The following is a 19,906-nucleotide window of genomic DNA, read 5'->3' on the forward strand; positions in this document are numbered from 1 at the left end:
TTCAATGGGGACAAGGGATCAAGCATTTGGCCCTGAGGGGCTGTGACAACAGAATTGAGCATGGAATGCTGAGTGAGAGTGAGATGAGACTTTAGAATCGAGTTAAATAAAATGCAGGACACCCAGTTAAATGTGAATTGCAGATAAACAATTTTTTTTTTTGTAGTTTTAAGTATGTCCCATGCAATACTAAAAGATTTTTCATTGCTTACCTACAATTCACATTTAACTGAGCATCCTGTGTTTTTGTTAAATCTGGCAGCCCTTCTCTAGAATCTAGTCTTCTAGATCATCCTGAGCCAACCTCCAATTTCGCAAATGGGCAAAGTGAGTCTGAGATTAAATCTTCACTCATTTAGCCAGTCAGTGGCAGCAGCAGGATTTGAACCAGGTCAGCCTGACTTGAAGCCCGTGTGCCTTGTGACATACTCAAGTGATATTCAGATAATCAGGTGGGCTTTTGTCTTGGCCCACGACATTGGAGACTGTCTGGAGATTGCAGGCCAGAAACCAGTCCATTCCAAATCCAAGCTGCCCATCGCTGCTTTAAAGACCAGGACTACAGACTGTCACTCACAGGATAGGGAGGGTGCCTAGAGCCAGAGCCAGGTTGGGAAGGAGTCGAGGCAGAAATGAGTTTATGGAGCACCCCCACGTGCCTAGGGCTGATGCTGTCCCTCATATTTAATCTTCACAATAATCCCTGTGAGGTAGGAATTATTCCCAATTTACAGAAAAAGAAACAGGCTCACTGACCTTGCAAACTCCAGTCTCTGCTGTAATAGCTGCATCTTGTGGGTGCTTGAAGTATCAAGTGGGGGTGTTGCCTTCACTCCTCTTCCAGAATAAACAGCCTTCAGATAACTGCTTTTAGAGAGTGGGTCTCTTGTGCAAATAAGTAAAATGGGGCCTGCGCCCAAGTCTGTCTCCTGGAAGTAGTTTTCCTTTGCTTAGGGTTCTGGGGAAAGCTGTAAGAAGGACCAAGAAAACTGAGAGATCAGAAGCTCATCTAAGAATAATATCTAATAACAGGCCTGCCTTTTCTGCCCCCCTTGTGACTTTAACTGTGATGTTCCCTTGGAAGAGGGAGGAATGCAGTCTTGTCAATTCTACAGTCGAGGCTCAACCACTGTCCTGGGTTTCATGGGGGATTCTTTCCCTGCACACAGATGCTGGGGAACTGGGACTAAGTTTCAGACCAATTGTCCTACAGGCTGGGATTTTATTAAAATGGCTCAACCCTCATTTACAATCTAGTGTGCCTGTCCCCACCCGTTCTTCCCGTTTTTTCTTGTTCTGCTGTCTACTCTCCTTTTCCCTTCTTAACTGTACTGCTGTGGGCTCGAGGGCAAGCACTGTGACTCAGCTAACTCCCGAGTCCAGCAGACTGTCCTGGGTCCGTCAGTATTTGCTTAATGTAGAGGCTGATGTGCATAAGGCTTAATAGATTTGGAAAGTGGAGGTATTTGATTTAAATTCAGGTAAAGAAATAGTCCAGGAAGACTCACATTACCAAGTATTTGTAAACATGTCAATTTACCTTGCCTTAGAGCTTCTAAAATTATTTTTTGAGGACTTTAATCCTTGGCTTATTTTAAACAGGAAGGTTTGGCTAATGTTGAAGGCACCTTGTTCTCATTCTCCAGCAAGAGATGAGATATTGGTTATTGCCTCCACTCAGAATCTGTCCTGAGCTCAGCTGAGAAGAATTTGGGGGCAGTTTGTGTAAATGGAATCATGTATTCCCCAAGACTCAATGAAATCTATTTCCAGGTTGAGCCAGACCAGCAGGTATGTGTGTACCAGGTCCGGCACAGATAAGTCGGTACTAAGTGTGTTACTGTGTGGATACCATCATCACCGAGTACCATGTGCTGGCACTGTGCAAAGCACTTTACATCTTTTAGGTTAGAGGCTAATCAATTTGCTCTACAGGCTCGCATGCCTCCAGAGTGGCCGAGCTGGGATTCAAACCCAGGCGGGGGCTGGGGGGACACTCAGCCCACACTTAATCACATGGCTGGTCTTGCACACACCAAACTGTTGAGCATGCATCTGGGGAAATCGTGAGAAACTGCTGTGCCCTTGGTGCCATGACAGCAAGGTGCTGGTGTTGGTGATGTTGACGATTTCCTTTTCAAGAAACTAAGAAATGTCTCACTGGTCTTAGACTCTGAGTGGAGTAATGGTTGGCTTTTATCTCATGGATTCAACATGTGTACCCATCAAAGGGCCCCCTCAGAATAGGCCACCAGAGCTGCAGACGGGGTCCACCTCAGCAAACATGTGCAAGGCACTTCAGTTTGTCTGATACACCTTTGCCTCATGGCTCTCAGGCCTATTTGCATTTGCTCCACTTTTGGTGTTGGGTACAAACTGTATGCACTTATTTTATCACCTTCCTCATTTCAACTTACTTTAGGTGTTGCCTTTTTTCTGACTACCTTTACGAAATACAAAAAAGTCCACAAAAATAGAAACTAATCAAGTGTAGCTCCCAGTTGACCTTAATTAACATTCTGGCATGTAAGCTTCCAATTTTTACTATGTATACTTTTTCCCTCATGTAGAACTGAGTTTTATCTACTTTTATTGCCCTTTCCCCTCCTTACTTCATCATGAACATCGCTGGACAAAACCAGATGTTTTAAAATCTGCTTTCTAATACTATGCTGATAGGTCCATTTTGCTCCATCCTCTGGTCTATTACCTGGAAGTCCAAAATCCACTGTACATCAGCAGGGACTAGAATGCACTATCTTACCTGCAAGCCATCAATTAAAATCTAAAATGGCAAGCTTTATCTTCTACATGGTTCAAGGACAAATAAAGTCTCGTTTCAAGGTACATTTTGAAACTGCATTTATGCTTTGGATTAGCCTTTCAGCTCTATTTAGAAAGCAGAGGGATGAACTGTTTCATGGGATTCAAGCCAAAGGTTAAATCACAGGTATTTCCCACCATACCACAAGCCACCTTTCCAGTACTGGTTGCTGGAGGAAAGAACATCAAGGAAGTGTCTCAGAGGGCCAGGTGAGGGGGCTGAGCCTGCCTAAAGCAAAAGGCCTGGAAATTTCCACTGCCTGACTCCACCTACTGTTTTGCCTCCCCCCAAAAAACATCTACAGGATCTATGAATTATACTTTTGTGCACCTGTTACTTAATTTCCCCCTATTGGCTTGCCCAGTAAATTACTGATCTTAAACATTGGTATTCAATTTGGGGTCCGGATCCTCCGAAATACCTACAAGTTATTGTCTGATTTCTTTGGTTTGACCACTTCCATCTGAGTCTCAGGCCCACTGGAACCCAATCTCCATTTTAACTTCCAGGGTCACACAGAAGCTCACAGTAAGAACCAAATATACACGACAGCAGCTTCAGTCCCTAGGTTCAAGAAAGCTGCCAAGGCCGTGTTATCAGTGAGGATCCTACTCTCATTCCACTATTAAGCTGCAGACAGAGTAGTCTAACACTCATCTGTCCCTCTCCAACCTGTCCAGCCTCCCTACCATCTCAGTTTAAGTATCCAAAAAAGATTTGAGCCAAGAATGGGACAGAATGATTCTGATGGCATCAAGAATGGCTGCCTGTCTGTAGTACAGATAATCCAGTGTCTACCAGGGTGTCAGAAACCATGTCCAGCAAGTAGCAGGATGGCACACATTAACTCACAAAGTTCCCCTCACCCCCACTACCCACCCCCAATCACAGAGACAGGTGATGGTGACACTAGGGTTTATTGAGCTGTGGCTTAGTACAGGCGCTGGGGCTTGCCCATAGTGCTCTTGATATACAAAGCCCGGACATTTTGCCAATTCTTCTTGAGCAGTGATACGAGGAAGTTGACAGCCAGGTGGATGTTGTACACAAGCTCATCATCTGTCATCTTCACGTGGCCAACAGCCACAGCCAGACACAGCACCTGGAGGGAAGGAAAGACCACATCAAGCCAGGTTGGTAGACAGATGGCAGAGTGCATGAGAGTGGGGGGCATATGTCAAGCAGCCAGATGGCCCTCCCCACCATTCCCCCAGTGACGTAAGAGCAGTGCTTGGCCTAGGCTAAGGAAAACCAGGGTTTAGAGTTCCAAACCTGTTCAGGGACCCAACTGAACACAGAAATGCAAACCAGAGCCCCTACCAGCCTGTGTTCAAACTCCAGAACCCTGACAGCACTGCTACCCACAGCAACCAAACAGTCCTCACCTTCTTCATCTGGAACTTGATTGTGGACTTCACCTCATCAACTTTAGCCACCATGTTTTCATTGTGGGTCAGCAGGGAAGGGAATTTGCCAGCCTTATTCAAGCCTGGGCCCAGGATTCGTGGAATCTGCTTGATCAGGGACTCAGAAGCCAAAAAGGCATCATACTTCTTGGCTTGTAAAGAGAGGGTTATTGGATGCTTAGGATCTGGCCACAGGGGCAGACTTCCCAACATGGTACTGAGAACTAGGCCAGGAGAGCACTGTGAACCAGCCACGGAAGTGGCCTCCAACCAGCACCCTCTGCCTTCATCTTTCCATGTACCTTGTCTTTTACACACATATACCCCCCACCCACCATTATCAAGTTAGCTCCATTCTCTGTGCTTTTAACTGTTCTAATGCTCACAAAAACCATGCTCACCCACCACGCACGGTATGGCGCCAAGAGGGAAAATCTGTCTGGGTTCATATTCTACCTTCCTAAACTTGCTAGCTGTGGACCTTGGGTACATGACAACTTGGAGTATCTCTTTCCTAGCTGTAAAGTGGATTTAATTCTGCTCTACCCAGACCATACAGGATAAAGATTAAAAAGTTAAAATGAAACCTGAAAAGTAGAAATCCCAATTCAGAACTCACTAGCACCTGGCTGGTAACTAAAGCAACCTCACCTACTTACTTAAAACCAAGGTCTGACCCCCCCCCCCCCTTACAGAACAATCCTTAGAGCAAATTTTACTGTTAAATCCAAGTGGCAGAAATACCACTTTTCTCCCACTTTCCCACACCCCTATTCCCAATGCAAAACCACACCAGCCAAACTCACCCAGTTTCTTCACCAGCTTCTTATTCTTGTTGAGTTTCTTCAGAGCTTCGATATCCATATGGGGGATATCCACAGCCTTGGCCTCATCACAGTGCTGCTGGTCCCCCAGGACACACACAGAGAACTTGGGGCGGGGAGTAGACTTAAGCCTGCGTTTAGGGGAACAGAGTAGGTCATGCCCTGCCCTGGGTTCCAGGGACAGGCGAAGGGGTCTGGGACCACAGCCACAGAGCCTTACCCAGAGCGTCCACATTCACCAGCAGCTAGTCTGGCTTCTCAAACTAGCCGGCGGGTTCGGCCAAGGCCTCCCCACGCCTCCCCTCATGTTTTAAGACCCAGGGTGGGGGTCCTCCAGCCAAGCCTGCCCTGGCACATCAGTACCACTCATGCCTGCCTGCCTCGGGCTCAGCAGGAGCCTGAAGGGGAGGAGACAGTCATGGGGGTACTGAGGGCTGGGTGGGGTGAGAACGGTGCCAACCTGACGGTGCCCGAGAAACGTTTGTCCTTCTGAGGGTCATAATTCTTCAAACTGATCTGCAGCTCCACCGTTTCTAAAAACCTTGGGAAAAAGGAACAAGGTTAACCAGTCCCCTGCTTCTCCGAACCTCGCCATTCCCCGGGGAAGCTCGCACTCACTTCCGGCGCTTGCGCTGGTTCCCGTGCAGGACTTCCCGCACCGCCTCGTAGAGGGTGTCGCGAGACACTTTGCTGCTGCGAGAGAGAAGGCGGACAAGCGCTCAGGACCCTCGGCGTGGTCAGAGACCTACAAGTCTCTAGGCTTCGAGACGGGGAGATGGCCGTGGATGACTCCACGGGGACATTCGGACACCAAGTCGAGCGGTTTGGACCCAGCAGTCAAAAGCTAAGCCCGGGGGAAGACGGACCCTCCTGGGGGCCTGGCTTGGCGCGGTAGTTGTTAACGCCGGACCTAGAGGGTAAGGAAACCCGCAGGCCTATCCCCGGCACACACACACACAAAATGCCCCACGACGAAACCGGCGCAAGAACCCCCCATTCTGCCTGCAGGGTCCCCAATCCCGGCGGGTTGCCCAGAGGCGCGGATGGCCACCGATGGGCTCGTTTTGAAGCACATGACAAGCAAGCGAACTCACCTCATGGACCCTATTACCGCAGTAACCGAAAAAGAGGTTGGCAAAATTCGCGCATGCGCTCAAATAGGGCCGCCTGCTCTCGCGAGAGGCGCCTTTTCTCCATGGCCTACCTCCGGAGCGCGGCCGTCTGGGACCGCTGGAGGGCGTTGCCGCGCGTTGCTCCGGTAGACCCCCGCGGAGGACCGACCGGAGATACTACGTACAGTTCTGGGTGTCCCGCAGCACCCTGGGAATATCCCCATTCGCGCCAGTTGCTTCCGGGCCCTTAGGGAATCAGCTAGATCCAGGGTTCGAGCAACAGTCACACCTACTGGGTACTGCACCCTGAGGGTCGCTGAGAGCATGCAAGTCCTGGCAGATCCCTCAAACCTCCTCTGCCCACTTCCTCCCGCCTTCCACCCCACCTTCAGTTATTAAAAGCAGGCTTTACTTTATATTAGTGTTCAATTCCTTGCTCTTGATAACTGTACGTAAGGTGGTTACAGAAGTGAGTATCCTTCTTAGGAAATGTACATGGAAGTATTAAGTGTTGAAGGAGCATGATGTATACAACCTACTGTCAAATATTTAGAAAATAAATAGGTAGATAGGTGGATGGATAGAAGAATGGCAAAATGTTAAAAGTTGGTGGATCTGGGTATCTGGATGGGGGTTGTGTTGGATTTCTTTGTATGGATTTTGTATTTTTTTAGAACTATCCAGTAAGTTTGAAATTATTTCAAAATAAACAAGTTTTTAAAAATCATCCAAGGGGAAAATTAAAAAAAAAGCTGGCCTTATTCCTGGGCCTGACCTCCCTCCCTCATAATTTTGTTCTATTGGGACATATGCCTTCCTAGGAAGTTGTGGTGAGGAGGAAGTGAAGTGTCAAGAAAGTACTGTTTAAGGCCCCTCAATGCCTGCAGCAAGCAGGAGCTGGGAAGGTGGTGTCATGAACTTTCGCTGGTTAGTTGATAACAGTAACGTCCACCTATCAAATTTACTAAGAACAAGGCACCTAGCTAGGTGCTATGGGTATATAAATATGTAAAACAGATATGCCCACCGCATCACCAACTATAAGGTGTCTTTTGTCCCCTTTACCCTGACCAATAGGCCCCATCTTCTTCTCAGCCACAGTAATTTCAGGAACCCTTCAAAATCCCTCCTCAAATGTCACCTTTCCAAAAGCCTTCTCCAACTCCAGAATGAGTCACTCCTACCTTTAAACCCCCCATTCCCACCACCCTCAGTGGTCACTGCATGCATCACAGATCCCACAGGCAGCCTAACAGGTAGGGCTGGGGTGGGTGATATTATACATTAGCTGACTGACCCACAGAACTTGAACCACTCCACCCATATATTCAGAACTAACCCCCCTCCCATTCCCCCAGCTCCCAGAGCAATTTACCAGGAAAAAGATGTCCCTTGTCACTGACTGGGGAGGGGATTAGACAGGGGAGAGGGCTATCAACAAATACCCAGAGTTAATGAGAAGGCAGGCACCACTGCTTCTAATAAGGCACTATTGAACATCCTGCTTTTTATTAAATACCATTGATAAATTATTATTCAAGTCAGAAATAAAAATACAGAGGGTCATAACATACACTTGAACACAAGAGATTTGTGCTGAGCACACAAGTGCCCCAGGGCTCCCAGAGTATCAAATATCTACTCTGGGTTTGCTTTGACCTGCTGAGGCCTATCAGAAAGTTTCCATCCCTGAGGCTTGACATAGAAGTGATAAGGAATAGGCTCAGGGTCAGCAGTCCTTGCAGTGATGGCTCATCAGCCCCCCTGAGGCCAGGAGGCCAAGATGTCCTCTCTGCAGCCTGGAGCAGGGAGGCAGGTGGTCCTTGGGATGGCCAGGCTCAGCCTTTACCCACAGACAAGGGGTCAGGGTGAGTTGGTGTGGGCGGACGTGTCCCTCAGGAAGCTGGTGAGGTTGCCCCTGGAGGGTAGCTCCTTGGTTGATGGTCAAGGGGCCAGGTGTCTCAAAGCGGCCTGCAGGGACTTCCTCAGGAAGGTGGTATTGCGCTCTAGGGCTGTAGCCAGGGCCATCTTCTGAGTCTCAGTGACCTGGGAAAAGGAAGAATCATGTCAGATCTCCAGTAGTCCATTCCTCCCCCTGCCCACAGGGGTTTAGAAGGGAGACAGCCAGCCAGGATGAAAGGATGACAGGGAGGAAGAGGAGAAGGATACTGTCCCTGAGCAATCTTACTCACCCCAGTTAAGTAAGGTCTTTGGATTTGGGTGGACCTGGGGTCAAATACTAGCTGCACAACTCACCAAGCTGGTCACACTAATAGTTGACAATGACTGGGTGCTCACTATGTGGCAGCACTTTAAATGCATTAATCCTCACAGCTCTTCCATTTTACAGATGAGAAGACAGGTTCAGAGACACGTAAACGAAGATGCCACCTTCCTTCTAGTCCACACTTTCTTCCTGACTTGTTGCTACAACCTTCTGACCGGTCTCCAGCCCCAGATCATCACTCTCCAATCCCCAGTCCTCCCAGAGGCCAGAGGCTTCTTTCTAAAATGCAAATCCAACAAAATCACTCCTCAGCTAAAGGCCCTGAGATTGCTCCCCATGCCTCACATTGGAGGTCCTTCTGGGATCCAAAGAGGGTCCTCAGAGGATCTACAAGCCCCCTGAAATTGTGCCTAAGGTGTGTATTCCTATTTTCACTTTCCTAGGAGGGTCTACAGCTTTCCCCAAATCATTAAATGAATCTGTGATACCCTAATGAAAAGTAGAGAGTCAACAGCCAAGAACACTTGGTCTTCAGATCAAGTCCAAGCTCCTTGCCATGATATACAGGGCCCTCCATAAAATGCTACCTTGTCCTGGCAGTATGGCCTTGGGCAAGTTAGTTTAAGCTGAGTCTTGATTTCCTTGTCTGTAAAATGAAGATAATATTATCTCCCATAGGGTTGTCACATGGAATAAATGAGAAAGTTAATATATAAAGGGTTTAGAACAGTGTGTGAGGCAGAGCAAGGGCTATGTAAATATTAGTTATTCATATTTTAGCTCTCTAACCTCAGCCCCTAGCACCATCTACTCTCACTTTTTTAGGTCCCAGCCATAAAGAATTACTTGTAGACACTGCTTACCCTGTGTTTTCCTTTGCCTAGAATGTCCTTTCCCCTATAGCTGGCCCTTGACTAACTACCACTTGCCCTTCAAGAGTTAGGGGGCCTCTGCCAATTCCCAACCACAAATAAGGCTTAGTTGCCCCTTTCTTCCTCTGCCACCAAACAGCCCGTGCACACCTCTTACTCGGCTTCTAGCAGATATTACAATGATCTATTTATCTTATCTTTCCCTTCTCACTAGCCCAAGGTGGAGAGAGAGGGTCACCTCAAGGAGAGGGGCTGCATTATGGTCACTGTTGATTCCCTAATGAGCACCTGGCCCATAGAAGCATTGGCTGGATGAATGAACTCATGAGCAGTTCCGGGTCTTGAACATGTGGTTTCCCTGGCGAACACTGAGGGTGTTACCCCTGGCAGACATATCTGTACACCCTCGTGACAGGCCCAGAGCAGCCCTGCCAGCAGAGGCTGGGCCCTCCCAGGCCAGTCCTCACGGCCCTATCAACACTCACGGAGGCCTGGTACTTGGTCAGCACTGTCAGCATGAGCTTGGCGTAAGCCATGGATGAGGCAGCTGCTGGCCCCTCTTCACAGAGCTTCTCCAGTAGGACACTGAACTTCTCAGGGGTCATCTCCACCTGCACCCATTGGGGAGATGGAGTGGTATAAGAAGAAAGGCCTGGGCTCTTCAATCTGCCAGCCCTGGATTCAATTCCCAAGTCTACCATTTCCTAGCTGGGTAACCCTGGGCAGGTCACTTCACAAAGCTGAGCCTCAGTTTCTAAATTTGTAAAGGAGGTGCTCATAATATTTGACTTTGAAGGCTACTGAAAAGGATTAAATGACATAACACTCATAAAGCCTGGCACACGTGTCTCAGAAAATGAAAAGGCTCAGATTAGGACCAAGGGGAGGCCAAGGATCCCTAGCCTGGCTCAGTGGTTGAAGATGTAAGGAGTTGGAGGTCTTGAGGGACACAACCAGCATAACAACAACAGCTCTTCCTAATAGAAGTTACCACTTAACAAACGCTTAATATGCGTAAGGCACCATTCTGAGCACTGTACATCAAGTATCTCACTTAAACCTCACCATAGTCTTACTGGTAGGTACTACAATTACTCGCCTTTCACGGATGAAGAAACTGAGGCATAAAGAGGTTATACTGACTACCTAAGATATAAACAAATGAATTTAGGTCTCAATAAGGAAAAATCACCAAAATATACTGTTAAGGATAAAAAAGCAGGGTGTATAACACTGAGTATATATATAGATATACATGGCATCTCTGGCAGGATTCCCCTGAGACTAACCCTGGTTAGCCCTGGGGAAGGGTCTCTGGATGCTTTTGAACTTTTAAAATTGTGAGCCATATAAAGCTATTACCTATTCAAAAAGAAAATTAAATTTAAATATACTCATCAAAAAATACCTCCCCTAAGGCCACACAACTAGCAAGAGGGTGAGCTGGGATTTACCATGCTGTCAGCACTCTGCCACAGGCCTTTCAAGCCCCAGGACCCACCCACTGGCACAGGGCACTCCGCTATAGGGCAGCTGTCCTGTTTGCCCCTCCATCACTGAAGGAATCCGAAACCCAGGAGCCCAGTGCCACCCCCAGCAATGCAGCACTTCTTAGTCCACTCTTCCCAAAGCAGGTGGCTTACTTGTCGCTCCAGAAGTGACTGCAACACTGAGAAAGTCTCCTCCTTCCAGGATAGCTCCAAGATCTGACTGCAAAACAGAGGCCCCAGTGAGGAAAGCCCAGCCTCCCACCCCAAGCCTGGGTAACCACTGCACCTATCCTGAAAGGCAGGGCAAGGCCTGGAGAAGCTACATTCCCCAGCCAACAGAGGAAGCGGTCAGAGTGCCCCTGATGCCAGTAGCCACTGCAGCAGAGCCCATACTCAGTGCTGGGCAGGCCCCAACCCAAGGTCCTCAAGAGTTGACAATGGAAGACTTGATAAGTGAGATGTACAAAGATCCCCTAAATAACAACCAGAAGCCAAGGGTGCACCCTGGGTACAAAAGGCAAGGGAGACCCAGGGAAGAGGAGGTGGATGGAGTGAGATGACACACACGAGGGCTTCCTAAAGAAGGCTTTGCTGGCAGAGCCCAGTCCACAGTGATGCCCACTCCATCCATGCTATTCCTGCACAATCCTCATTGTGTTTGAAAAGGTAGCATGTCAGTGCAAACAGTAAGGCTTCATGGTGGACACACTTGGCTTTATCACTTGCTGGCTGTGTGACCTTTGCCAAGTCCCTTAACGTCTCTGAGCTTCAGTTCTCTCGTCTCTAAGGTGGCAGCAGCACCTACCTCATAGGACTACACAAACATTAACGGAGAGAATGCATGTAAAGCACAGAGACGCTTAATACTCAAATTTAGTAACAATTTTTGAGCACTTACTAGGTGCCAAATACTGTGCCCAACTCTTTACATACATTTTTGCATTTAATCTCCAGAAAAATCCTAAAAAGCAAATATTATCCCCATTTTTCATATGAAGAAACAGGTTCAGAAAAATGAAATCACTTGAGTTCACACAATTTAATAAAAGGCAAGGTTGAGATTTGAAGCCATATCTGTTTGACTCCAGAGCCAGTACTCCTAACCACTGTGCCATATTCCAAGTACACTGTGACCCACTCAAGGGCAGAGGCTGCCAGCCCGTTTTCCATGTTCCCCTAAGCACCTGGCAAGGAGCCAGCCCCCACACCTGGCAGAGGCTGGGGAGGGTTGCAACCAGGGCTTGGGAAGGTGCACAGGATGGCAGCCTGCATGGGCTCACAGGTAGGAAGGCACAAGCCAGTTTCAGGCAACAGTGAGAGGGGGGTTTGGCTGTGCCATTGCCTGTCTTTGAGGCACACGGCCTGGTGCCCAGCCCCCTCCTACCCCAGTGCCAGGAGCAGGCCTAGCCTGGGGGAGGTGGGGAGGGGAACAGCGTGGAGGTCTGTACTCACTCCAGCATTAGAACCTGTGTGTCTGGCTCCAGGGCCGCATCCTCCATAAGGCGACACAGACACTCTGTCTGAGGTGGACCTGGGTAGGGAAGAGTGGAGGGGAGGTCTGCGGGAAATGGCAGGGTAGGACAGGACTAGTGGGGGAAGAGATTGCCCAGTCTATTAGAGGGAGCATCATCAGGGAAGCAACACGTACCCTCCTGAATACCCTCCTCCTGCAAAGGCCACCCTGGGGTGAAGGGTACTGGAACAGAGGGCAAAGCTACAGGCTGGTTCCAGAGTTACCTGTGCCTGGGGCCTGGAGCACAGGGCCAAGGAGAGCTCTGCAGACAGGGTAGGTATACTTGGCACAAAAGGCAGTAAGGGCAGTTGTGAGTAGGCGGGAGGCTGAGGAAGTCAGGGAGAGGATCTTCAGCCAGAGGGGAGGAAAACATTAATTAATCCATTTCTTCTTTCCTTCAATAAATGTTTATTACAGAGGAAAACCAAACAAGATCTTTTATCTGGGACTCATACAAACCAACCATCAGAAAAGACACAGAGCACCCCACTCAGCACCCCCTGCCCCCAATTCCCAAATCCCTGAAAGCCCACTGATCAGTCTCTGGAAGGGTTCTGGGTCCTTCAAGGCAGGAGTTAGATGCCATATGTGTAGACAGCCTGGGAGGCCATGCCCTGCCAGTGAGCAGGCATCCTTTCCTTGCCTCAGCTGCCCAGACAGGCCAGCTGCCTGTAAGGCAAGGCTTGGAACCCCCTCTCCCAAGCACTACCCTCTGAGGGCTCAGAATCTTTCCCCCACTGTCCCTGGCATTCCTAAGTGCTTCCCAATGCACCTACCCGTTCAAGAAAGAGGTTCCTGGTCAGCACAGTAGCACTGCTGAAGCTAAGATCTGGTGAAAGGGCCAGCAGCCAGGTGCAGAGCTGCAGGACACCAGAGTCCGAGAGCTGGGGGAGCTGCAACTGGGCACACAGCAGGTCCATCTGTCAACAGGGGCATGCATGGGCAAGAGGGTGAGCAGAATAGGAGAGAAGATCAATGTACAGGGACACTCTGTCTTGCTAGGCTGTCTCAAGCCATCTGGGCAGCAGAAGGGGCAAGATAAGGGCATCCTGGTGTAAGGTAAGCCTGGGAGAGCTGCCCCAGAGGAGAGGAACTAAGGCTAAAAGAAACCACTCAGGATGGCCTCTTGCCCCTCAGGAATAGAAAAACATCAAACTCCCTACCCCAAATTCTCAAATGAGGTTGGGAAACAAACTTAAATGGGAAATTGTGTGTCTTAGGGTGGGGGGTGGGGAGGCTGTGACCTCAGCCTAGGCAGCCTTTCTGGACTCACCTGGCTGGGACTACATTCGTGGAGAAGCTGCAGCTCAACCGGTGGGGTGTTCTCCAGGCCCTGTGGAGGTAAGCCCAATGTTGGGGCTTGCAGGCTAACCCTTCAACTGACAGAAGTGGCGGCAGAGATCCCTAGAAGGTACTCCCAGAGGAGAGGAACTTGCCCAGGGTTAGATGGCATATCAACACTTGGGCCAAGAAAAGTCCCTGCAGTGACTGTCCTCAGACGTCCACTCCACCCCATGTCCCCCTACCCTCCCACCAGCCTGTGCCTCAGTGCACTGGGGCTTCCCTGGGCATGGCTGAAGTCCTAGACAGAAGGTGAAAGAAGGGCTATGGCAAGCAGGGCAGGAGCCTGTCACCTCTCTGGAGGTCTTCAGCAGCTGCTGCAGCCTGGGAACCTGGTCCTGGGGAGGAGAACCCAGTCATTGCCAAGTCTCTATCCCCATAGGCCCCACCCCTTCACCCTGCCACACACACACATACACACAGAGCACAGCCCCAAGTCCAGTCCTGGCTCCCTCTCTTGAGAAGGCTCCAGACCAGTGGGAGCTACTGAGCAAAGAAGTGTCAAGAGAGCCAAGAACATGAAGCCTATGCTTGAAAAAGGTGCTTAAGAACCCGAAGTAGACAAGGCCAATGTGAAATCCAGCTGTCTGGACTAGTTGTCTCTGCATCTACCCACAATGGGAGAAGACCCAAGCTTGGGCTGGGAGGGCAGGCTGGATGCTGACATGATCTCCCACCCCTGGATGAGGTGGCAGAAGTAGCTCCAGAGCCTCTCCTCTTGCCTGGCACCCTGTAACTCCATGTTACAGATCATTAGGACAAGTGTTTTCCACCTCCAACAACTCCCTTGCCATCTCCTCCTTGTAATCTGTGGAGAGAAGATGACATTCTCTCAACCTCTCCCACCTTCCCCTTGCTCCCCAGACCACAGGATCATCCCAATGGGGAAACAGTGTCCCCATCAGCTTTTGTCACGGACAAACCCTCCCCTCCTGAAGGAGCACTGCAAACTCAGTCTCTCCACCTTAATACCTGGATAGCTTTGGGCAACTCCGAACTCTCAGCTCGGCCATTAGCATCCTCCAGACTCTGACCAGCCTCATCAGTGTCAGCTCCCACAACGGGCTGCTTCTTAATAGGTGATGCACCCCCTCCACTTGCCAGGGAGCCCAGTGATTCACGTTCAGATCTCCCCTCCTCACAAGCTTCCTCCTCCTTCTCCTCCATTTCTAAACACCGGAATCTTTTGGGAGCCTTCTCCCTCTCAGGACTGGCAGGCTCTTGTTCTGGCTTCTTTCGACGTGTCCCAGGCTGCTGGGAACCGTTTCCTTCCTTCCCCTCTTCCTTCTCCACTTCCTCCTCTTCGGGGTCTGAAGCCTGGGGCAATTTCAATCTCCTGCCTCCCTGACCCAGCTGCCTACACAGGCCTTGGAGCTGATTCTGGCACCTTTGGGACAGTGGGGAGGCTCCCTTGTCAGACACCTCAACCCCCAGATCCCTTCGCAGCAATTTCCCCAGGGCCCAGAGCCAGGTATCGGGGTCAGGCCCTGTATGCTGCTGGGCAATCTGCAGCACAGGGAGGAGCCTGCTTTCAGGGAGAGATGACCGGACAGCCATCAGCAAGGACATCAGGTTCCTCTGGCATAACTGGGGCAATCGCAGCAGCAGTGGTTTCCTAGGGATCAGAGGGAGAGCAACAGTTAAGAGCACCTAGCAGAAAGGAGCAAAGGGCAGACTGGTAGGACGAGGGACTGGAGAGAGGCTGGGGTGCCTAAGCACTGGGAGGCAGTACCTGCTAGAGTCAGTGCAGATAGACTGGGAGACAACATGATAGTCTTCATTGAGCATCTATCATATGCCAGGGACTTCTCAAAAATTTTTTTGACATCTCCTATTTCCACTCAAAAATTCATGTTGGAACCTACTCTATAAAAGACCTGTGATTGTTTTATGTAAAAGAAAAAAAAAAAAAGACCTTTCCCAAACTTGTTGTAAAAATAATACTCTAGGATGTTGTGCAATGCTTAAGTATGTGACCCTGTGGCTCCCCTTGGCCATCCCCCAAAACTCTCAGGGTTACTCATTTTTCCAGCTCTGATTCTCCTTTCATGCAACTGTGAGTTCCTGAAAGGCAGAGGTATTGTCTTCTTCCTGGGTCCCAGTATCTAGCAAAGTACCACCCCCTAGCAGGCACTAGTGCACGTTAATTGAATGAATTAACGCTCTGAGAATAAGTATCCAGAGATCAAGCCAGGGCTGTAGACAGAGAAGGCTTCACAGAGGATATGGGAAACAAAAGGGAAATCAGATAATAACTTTCATTATATCTCTATACAGTTTCCAAACAGTATTCACAGAGGCAAAGAGGGAGGAGTGTGCTGAGGGTGTTGTGGTTTTTGTTTTTTTTTTTTTTTTGGAACCCCAGGGGGTAAGAGTAGAATAAATGCTCCAAGGATTTTTAACCTTTTTATGTATCAGATTAAGTCTTAAATGCATAAAATGAAATAGATAGGATTACAAAGGAAACCAATTATACTGAAGTACAGTTCTATCCAGGAACCATAGGTTAAACATCTCCTTCCCTTATTCTGTCCCGAAAAAGCCAAACAGTTGGACGAACATGTCTATAGACTCCAATATGGAGATTCAGGAAGTTCTCCTGACCCACCTCTTGAAAGAAATTTAAAGTGGAGTGAGGGAAGAAAATATTAGAACTTACATTTCCATGTATTTATCTAAAAGATAAGAAATTAAGCATTACAAATATTTAATATATGGATTGGCCCTACATTCAGGGGGAGGGGTATCCAAGAAAAAGAGTGAAAGGCACACAACTAGGGGCTAGGACACCTCACTTGGCTTTCTGTGATTTCAGTTAGCTGTCTGGTTAAGTGCATTTATGGATATTATCTTTTTTTTTTTTTTTTAACAAAAACACACCCTTACAAAATGGAAATGGGCACATGGCTTAAGAAGTTACCTACAAACAAACTGAAGGTTGAAAATACTACTAATAATGGGGGCATAACCAAATAACAAGAAAATGACATTGCTGACACTTCTGCTCCTAGTAGGAATTCTTTGTCAGCCACGTAAAGAGGTTAAAAAAAAAAAAAGAAAAAAAAAGTCCAAGGTCATAAAAAAAAAACTAGAAATAGTCAAGACTAAACCATCCTTAAGGAATATGATCTTGCTTTAGAAGTGTATATGACGCTTTGAAAAACTGGTAGTATAAAGCCACCACGATTAGCAGATGTTTAGTCCATCATTTATCACATTTTAAATTTCTATTTCTGCATATTTCATAATGAACATATTTTTAGCACGTGTACAACATAAGTACGCCCAAATTGGAAGTAAGTGTTCAATTTCTTTTTAGCAATGGAAGTATGTGGTCAAAATGGACTTGACTTCACTGTCTTATAATTACTTATTCACAACCCAAACAAGTGTTTGTATCCTCGGCGTCCGGCACTCCCTGAACAGCAGGTGCTCAATGAAGATCTATTGGATGCTCTTACAGGGTGCGCGGCACCCACCCAGGAGCCAGGGCTCCCCCACATACACGCGCGGCAGGGAATTATTTAATCTCTCTGTGCCTCAGGATCCTTATCCACAAAAGAGAGGTAGTGACAGCCCCTGCCTCACAAGGGAGAGGAGCGCCGCGGGCGCGGGACTTACAGCTCCAGGCGGCAGTCCGGCCCCTCCACTACAGGCTCCTCCCGGCAGAGCGCCTCGAGGAAGCGATCCCAGTCGAAGGGCTCCCCGCGGCGGCTGCCCAGCGTCCGCAGCACTCCCAGGCCTCCCCGTGCCCCCTCGGGCCCAGCCTGCAGTGCCTGGAGCAGGAGGCGCGCGGGGGCGTCCAGCTGCGACCAGGGAGCTGAAACTGCGTCCTCAGTCCGAGGGGTCGCCATGATCCGGGCAGGGGGACCGCGCCGGTCCTCGGTCTGGCTTGGGGCCTCAGTTCCGAGGCTGGAGGAAAGGGAAGAGGACTCAAGGCCTGGCCTTGACGCACCCGCAGGCCCCGTCTGGCGCCCTTCCCTTGCGCCCGGGATGGTAGAGCCAGAGGAGCTCGCACGCAGCGCGGAGAGGAAGGAGGAGCCACGACTGAGGGCGGGGCCGGGACTTGTGGCGGGACGCCGAGGGGCACTTCCGGGGCTGGGCTAATAGTGGGCGTGGTCGGATAGTGGGAGGGCGGGCTATGGACGCAGCGAATCCAACGCTAAGACTCTGGGCCCTGGGAGAGCTGGAATGGGGCGGGGCCAGAACCAAAGGGTTAGTTTGCGGGGGGGGGGGGGGGGGGGGGGGGGAGCCAGGCCCCGGAGTGGGACAGAGCAGGGTTCTCGCTTCCCACCTTCTTGCTTCTTCCATCACTCACTGAAGTAGACGGGGCAGAATGGATGTCCTTCAGAGCCCAGGCTGCATTTAATTTTTTTTTTTTAATCTTCATTTTATTGAGATATATTCATATACCACGCAGTCATACAAAACAAATCGTACTTTCTATTGTTCACAGTACCATTACATAGTTGTACATTCATCACCCAAATCAATCCCTGACACCTTCATTAGCACACACACAAGAATAACAAGAATAATAATTAGAGTGAAAAAGAGCAATTGAAGTAAAAAAGAACACTGGGTACCTTTGTCTGTTTCCTTCCCCTATTTTTCTACTCATCCATCCATAAACTAGACAAAGTGGAGTGTGGTCCTTATGGCTTTCCCAATCCCCTTGTCACCCCTCATAAGCTACATTTTTATACAACTGTCTTCGAGATTCATGGGTTCTGGGTTGTAGTTTGATAGTTTCCGGTATCCACCACCCGCTACCCCAATTCTTTAGAACCTAAAAAGGGTTGTCTAAAGTGTGCGTAAGAGTGCCCACCAGAGTGACCTCTCGGCTCCTTTTGGATTCTCTCTGCCACTGAAGCTTATTTCATTTCCTTTCACATCCCCCTTTTGGTCAAGAAGACGTTCTCCGTCCCACGATGCCAGGTCTACATTCCTCCCCGGGAGTCGTATTCCACGTTGCCAGGGAGATTCACTCCCCTGGGTGTCTGATCCCACGTAGGGGGGAGGGCAGTGATTTCACCTTTCAAGTTGGCTTAGCTAGAGAGACAGGGCCACATCTGAGCAACAGAGGCATTCGGGAGGAGGCTCTTAGGCACAACCATAGGGAGGCCTAGCCTCTCCTTTGCAGCAACCGTCTTCCCAAGGGTAAAACCTGTGGTAGAGGGCTCAACCCATCAAACCACCAGTCCCCTTGCATTTAATTTTAAATGACGTCCCTGGTACTTGTAGATAATGGGCTTTGTGATAGGATTTGACCACCCATCTTAACTTCACCTTTTCCGTAGGCAAAAAAAAAAAAAAAAAAAAAAAAAAAAAGCCATCATTTGGATTCCATTCCTTTCCAGTAATATTTGATGTATACATTTTCCTGAGAATGAAGTCGCAGTACAACCTAACGCCATCCGTACCGCCAAAGCCTTTGCTGTGAACTGTCTTCCAACATCTGAGTAGAAGCCTTGTTCAGGTATTTTAGAGGGTTCAGAGTTTAAGGAAGGCTGCTGGAAGAGGCTGGTTTCCAGTAAGCAGGGGGCAGGAAAAGAGGGAGAGCAGAACAACCCCACAGAGCCCCATAATCCCTGCTTTGGGGAACAGCTTGTACCTTTCATCACACACATCCATTCAATGTGCCAGTCGCTATTCTAGGGACTTGTGGGTACGGGGAACAAAACAAAGATCCTTGCCTTCATGTTGGTGACAACTAAATAGGTAAACAATAGAACATTTCATTGTGTAAGTGCCTTTAAGAAGAATGTAGCAGAGAAGGGAGATAGGATGAGGCCATTTTAAATAAGGCAGTCGGGAAAGATGAACCTGAAGAAGATAAGGGAGCAATACAGGCAGATGGCTGCAGGAAGCTAAGCCAGGTAGAACAAGTGCAAAGGCCCTGGGACAGAAGTGTGGCTGCAGCAGAGGGTGCCTGAGGGGGAGTAATAGAAGATAAAGTCAGAGAGGTAAAGGGCAAGATCACAGAGGGCCTCAAGGTCATAGAGAGGAATTCAGCTTTCCCTGTAAATAATAAGGGAAGCCATGGGAGCATTTTGAGCTTGACTTGATTTTCATTTGAGCCAAAATTTTTACTTTTTCCAAAATGACTTAAAGGGAATTGTTGGGAAAGACTAAGGACAGCAATATTTCGTACAGGCCAAAACAACAGGATAGACACTTCTTCTGGATAACTTCTATCTCAGGATAGCAGTTCTAACTTCAGAGTATGTTCTTGGCAAGCAGTGGGCAGGGCTGAGAATGCTAAATAGCCAGCATGCCCTGTCCATCCTCAACCAC

The 19,906-nt window shown here is 48.9% G+C and overlaps 2 protein-coding genes across 3 annotated transcripts; both read right to left on the reverse strand.

Moving 5' to 3' along the window:
- Positions 1 to 3,722: 3,722 nt before the first annotated feature.
- Positions 3,723 to 6,225, reverse strand: RPL10A (ribosomal protein L10a). Its single transcript, XM_037843264.1, has 6 exons — positions 6,149 to 6,225; positions 5,673 to 5,747; positions 5,515 to 5,595; positions 5,037 to 5,185; positions 4,210 to 4,382; positions 3,723 to 3,926 (listed from the first exon to the last, which is right to left on the reverse strand). Exons 1-6 carry the CDS (start codon positions 6,151 to 6,153, stop codon positions 3,756 to 3,758), a joined length of 654 nt encoding a protein of 217 aa, XP_037699192.1. The 5' UTR covers positions 6,154 to 6,225; the 3' UTR covers positions 3,723 to 3,755.
- Positions 6,226 to 7,642: 1,417 nt separating this feature from the next.
- Positions 7,643 to 17,672, reverse strand: FANCE (FA complementation group E). 2 transcript variants are annotated; one of them, XM_037844051.1, is made up of 10 exons: positions 17,231 to 17,672; positions 14,582 to 15,224; positions 13,903 to 13,947; positions 13,542 to 13,601; positions 13,045 to 13,188; positions 12,493 to 12,616; positions 12,208 to 12,286; positions 10,909 to 10,975; positions 9,751 to 9,876; positions 7,643 to 8,212 (listed from the first exon to the last, which is right to left on the reverse strand). In XM_037844051.1, exons 1-10 carry the CDS (start codon positions 17,461 to 17,463, stop codon positions 8,111 to 8,113), a joined length of 1,623 nt encoding a protein of 540 aa, XP_037699979.1. In that variant the 5' UTR covers positions 17,464 to 17,672; the 3' UTR covers positions 7,643 to 8,110. The 2 variants fall into 2 exon arrangements, with proteins under 2 accessions (XP_037699979.1, XP_037699978.1); XM_037844050.1 differs by having other exon boundaries at positions 7,643 to 8,672.
- Between the last annotated feature and the right edge of the window lie 2,234 nt (positions 17,673 to 19,906).

Source organism: Choloepus didactylus, chromosome 7 (assembly GCF_015220235.1).
Source record: "Choloepus didactylus isolate mChoDid1 chromosome 7, mChoDid1.pri, whole genome shotgun sequence".
Classification (NCBI taxonomy): Eukaryota; Metazoa; Chordata; class Mammalia; order Pilosa; family Megalonychidae; genus Choloepus; species Choloepus didactylus.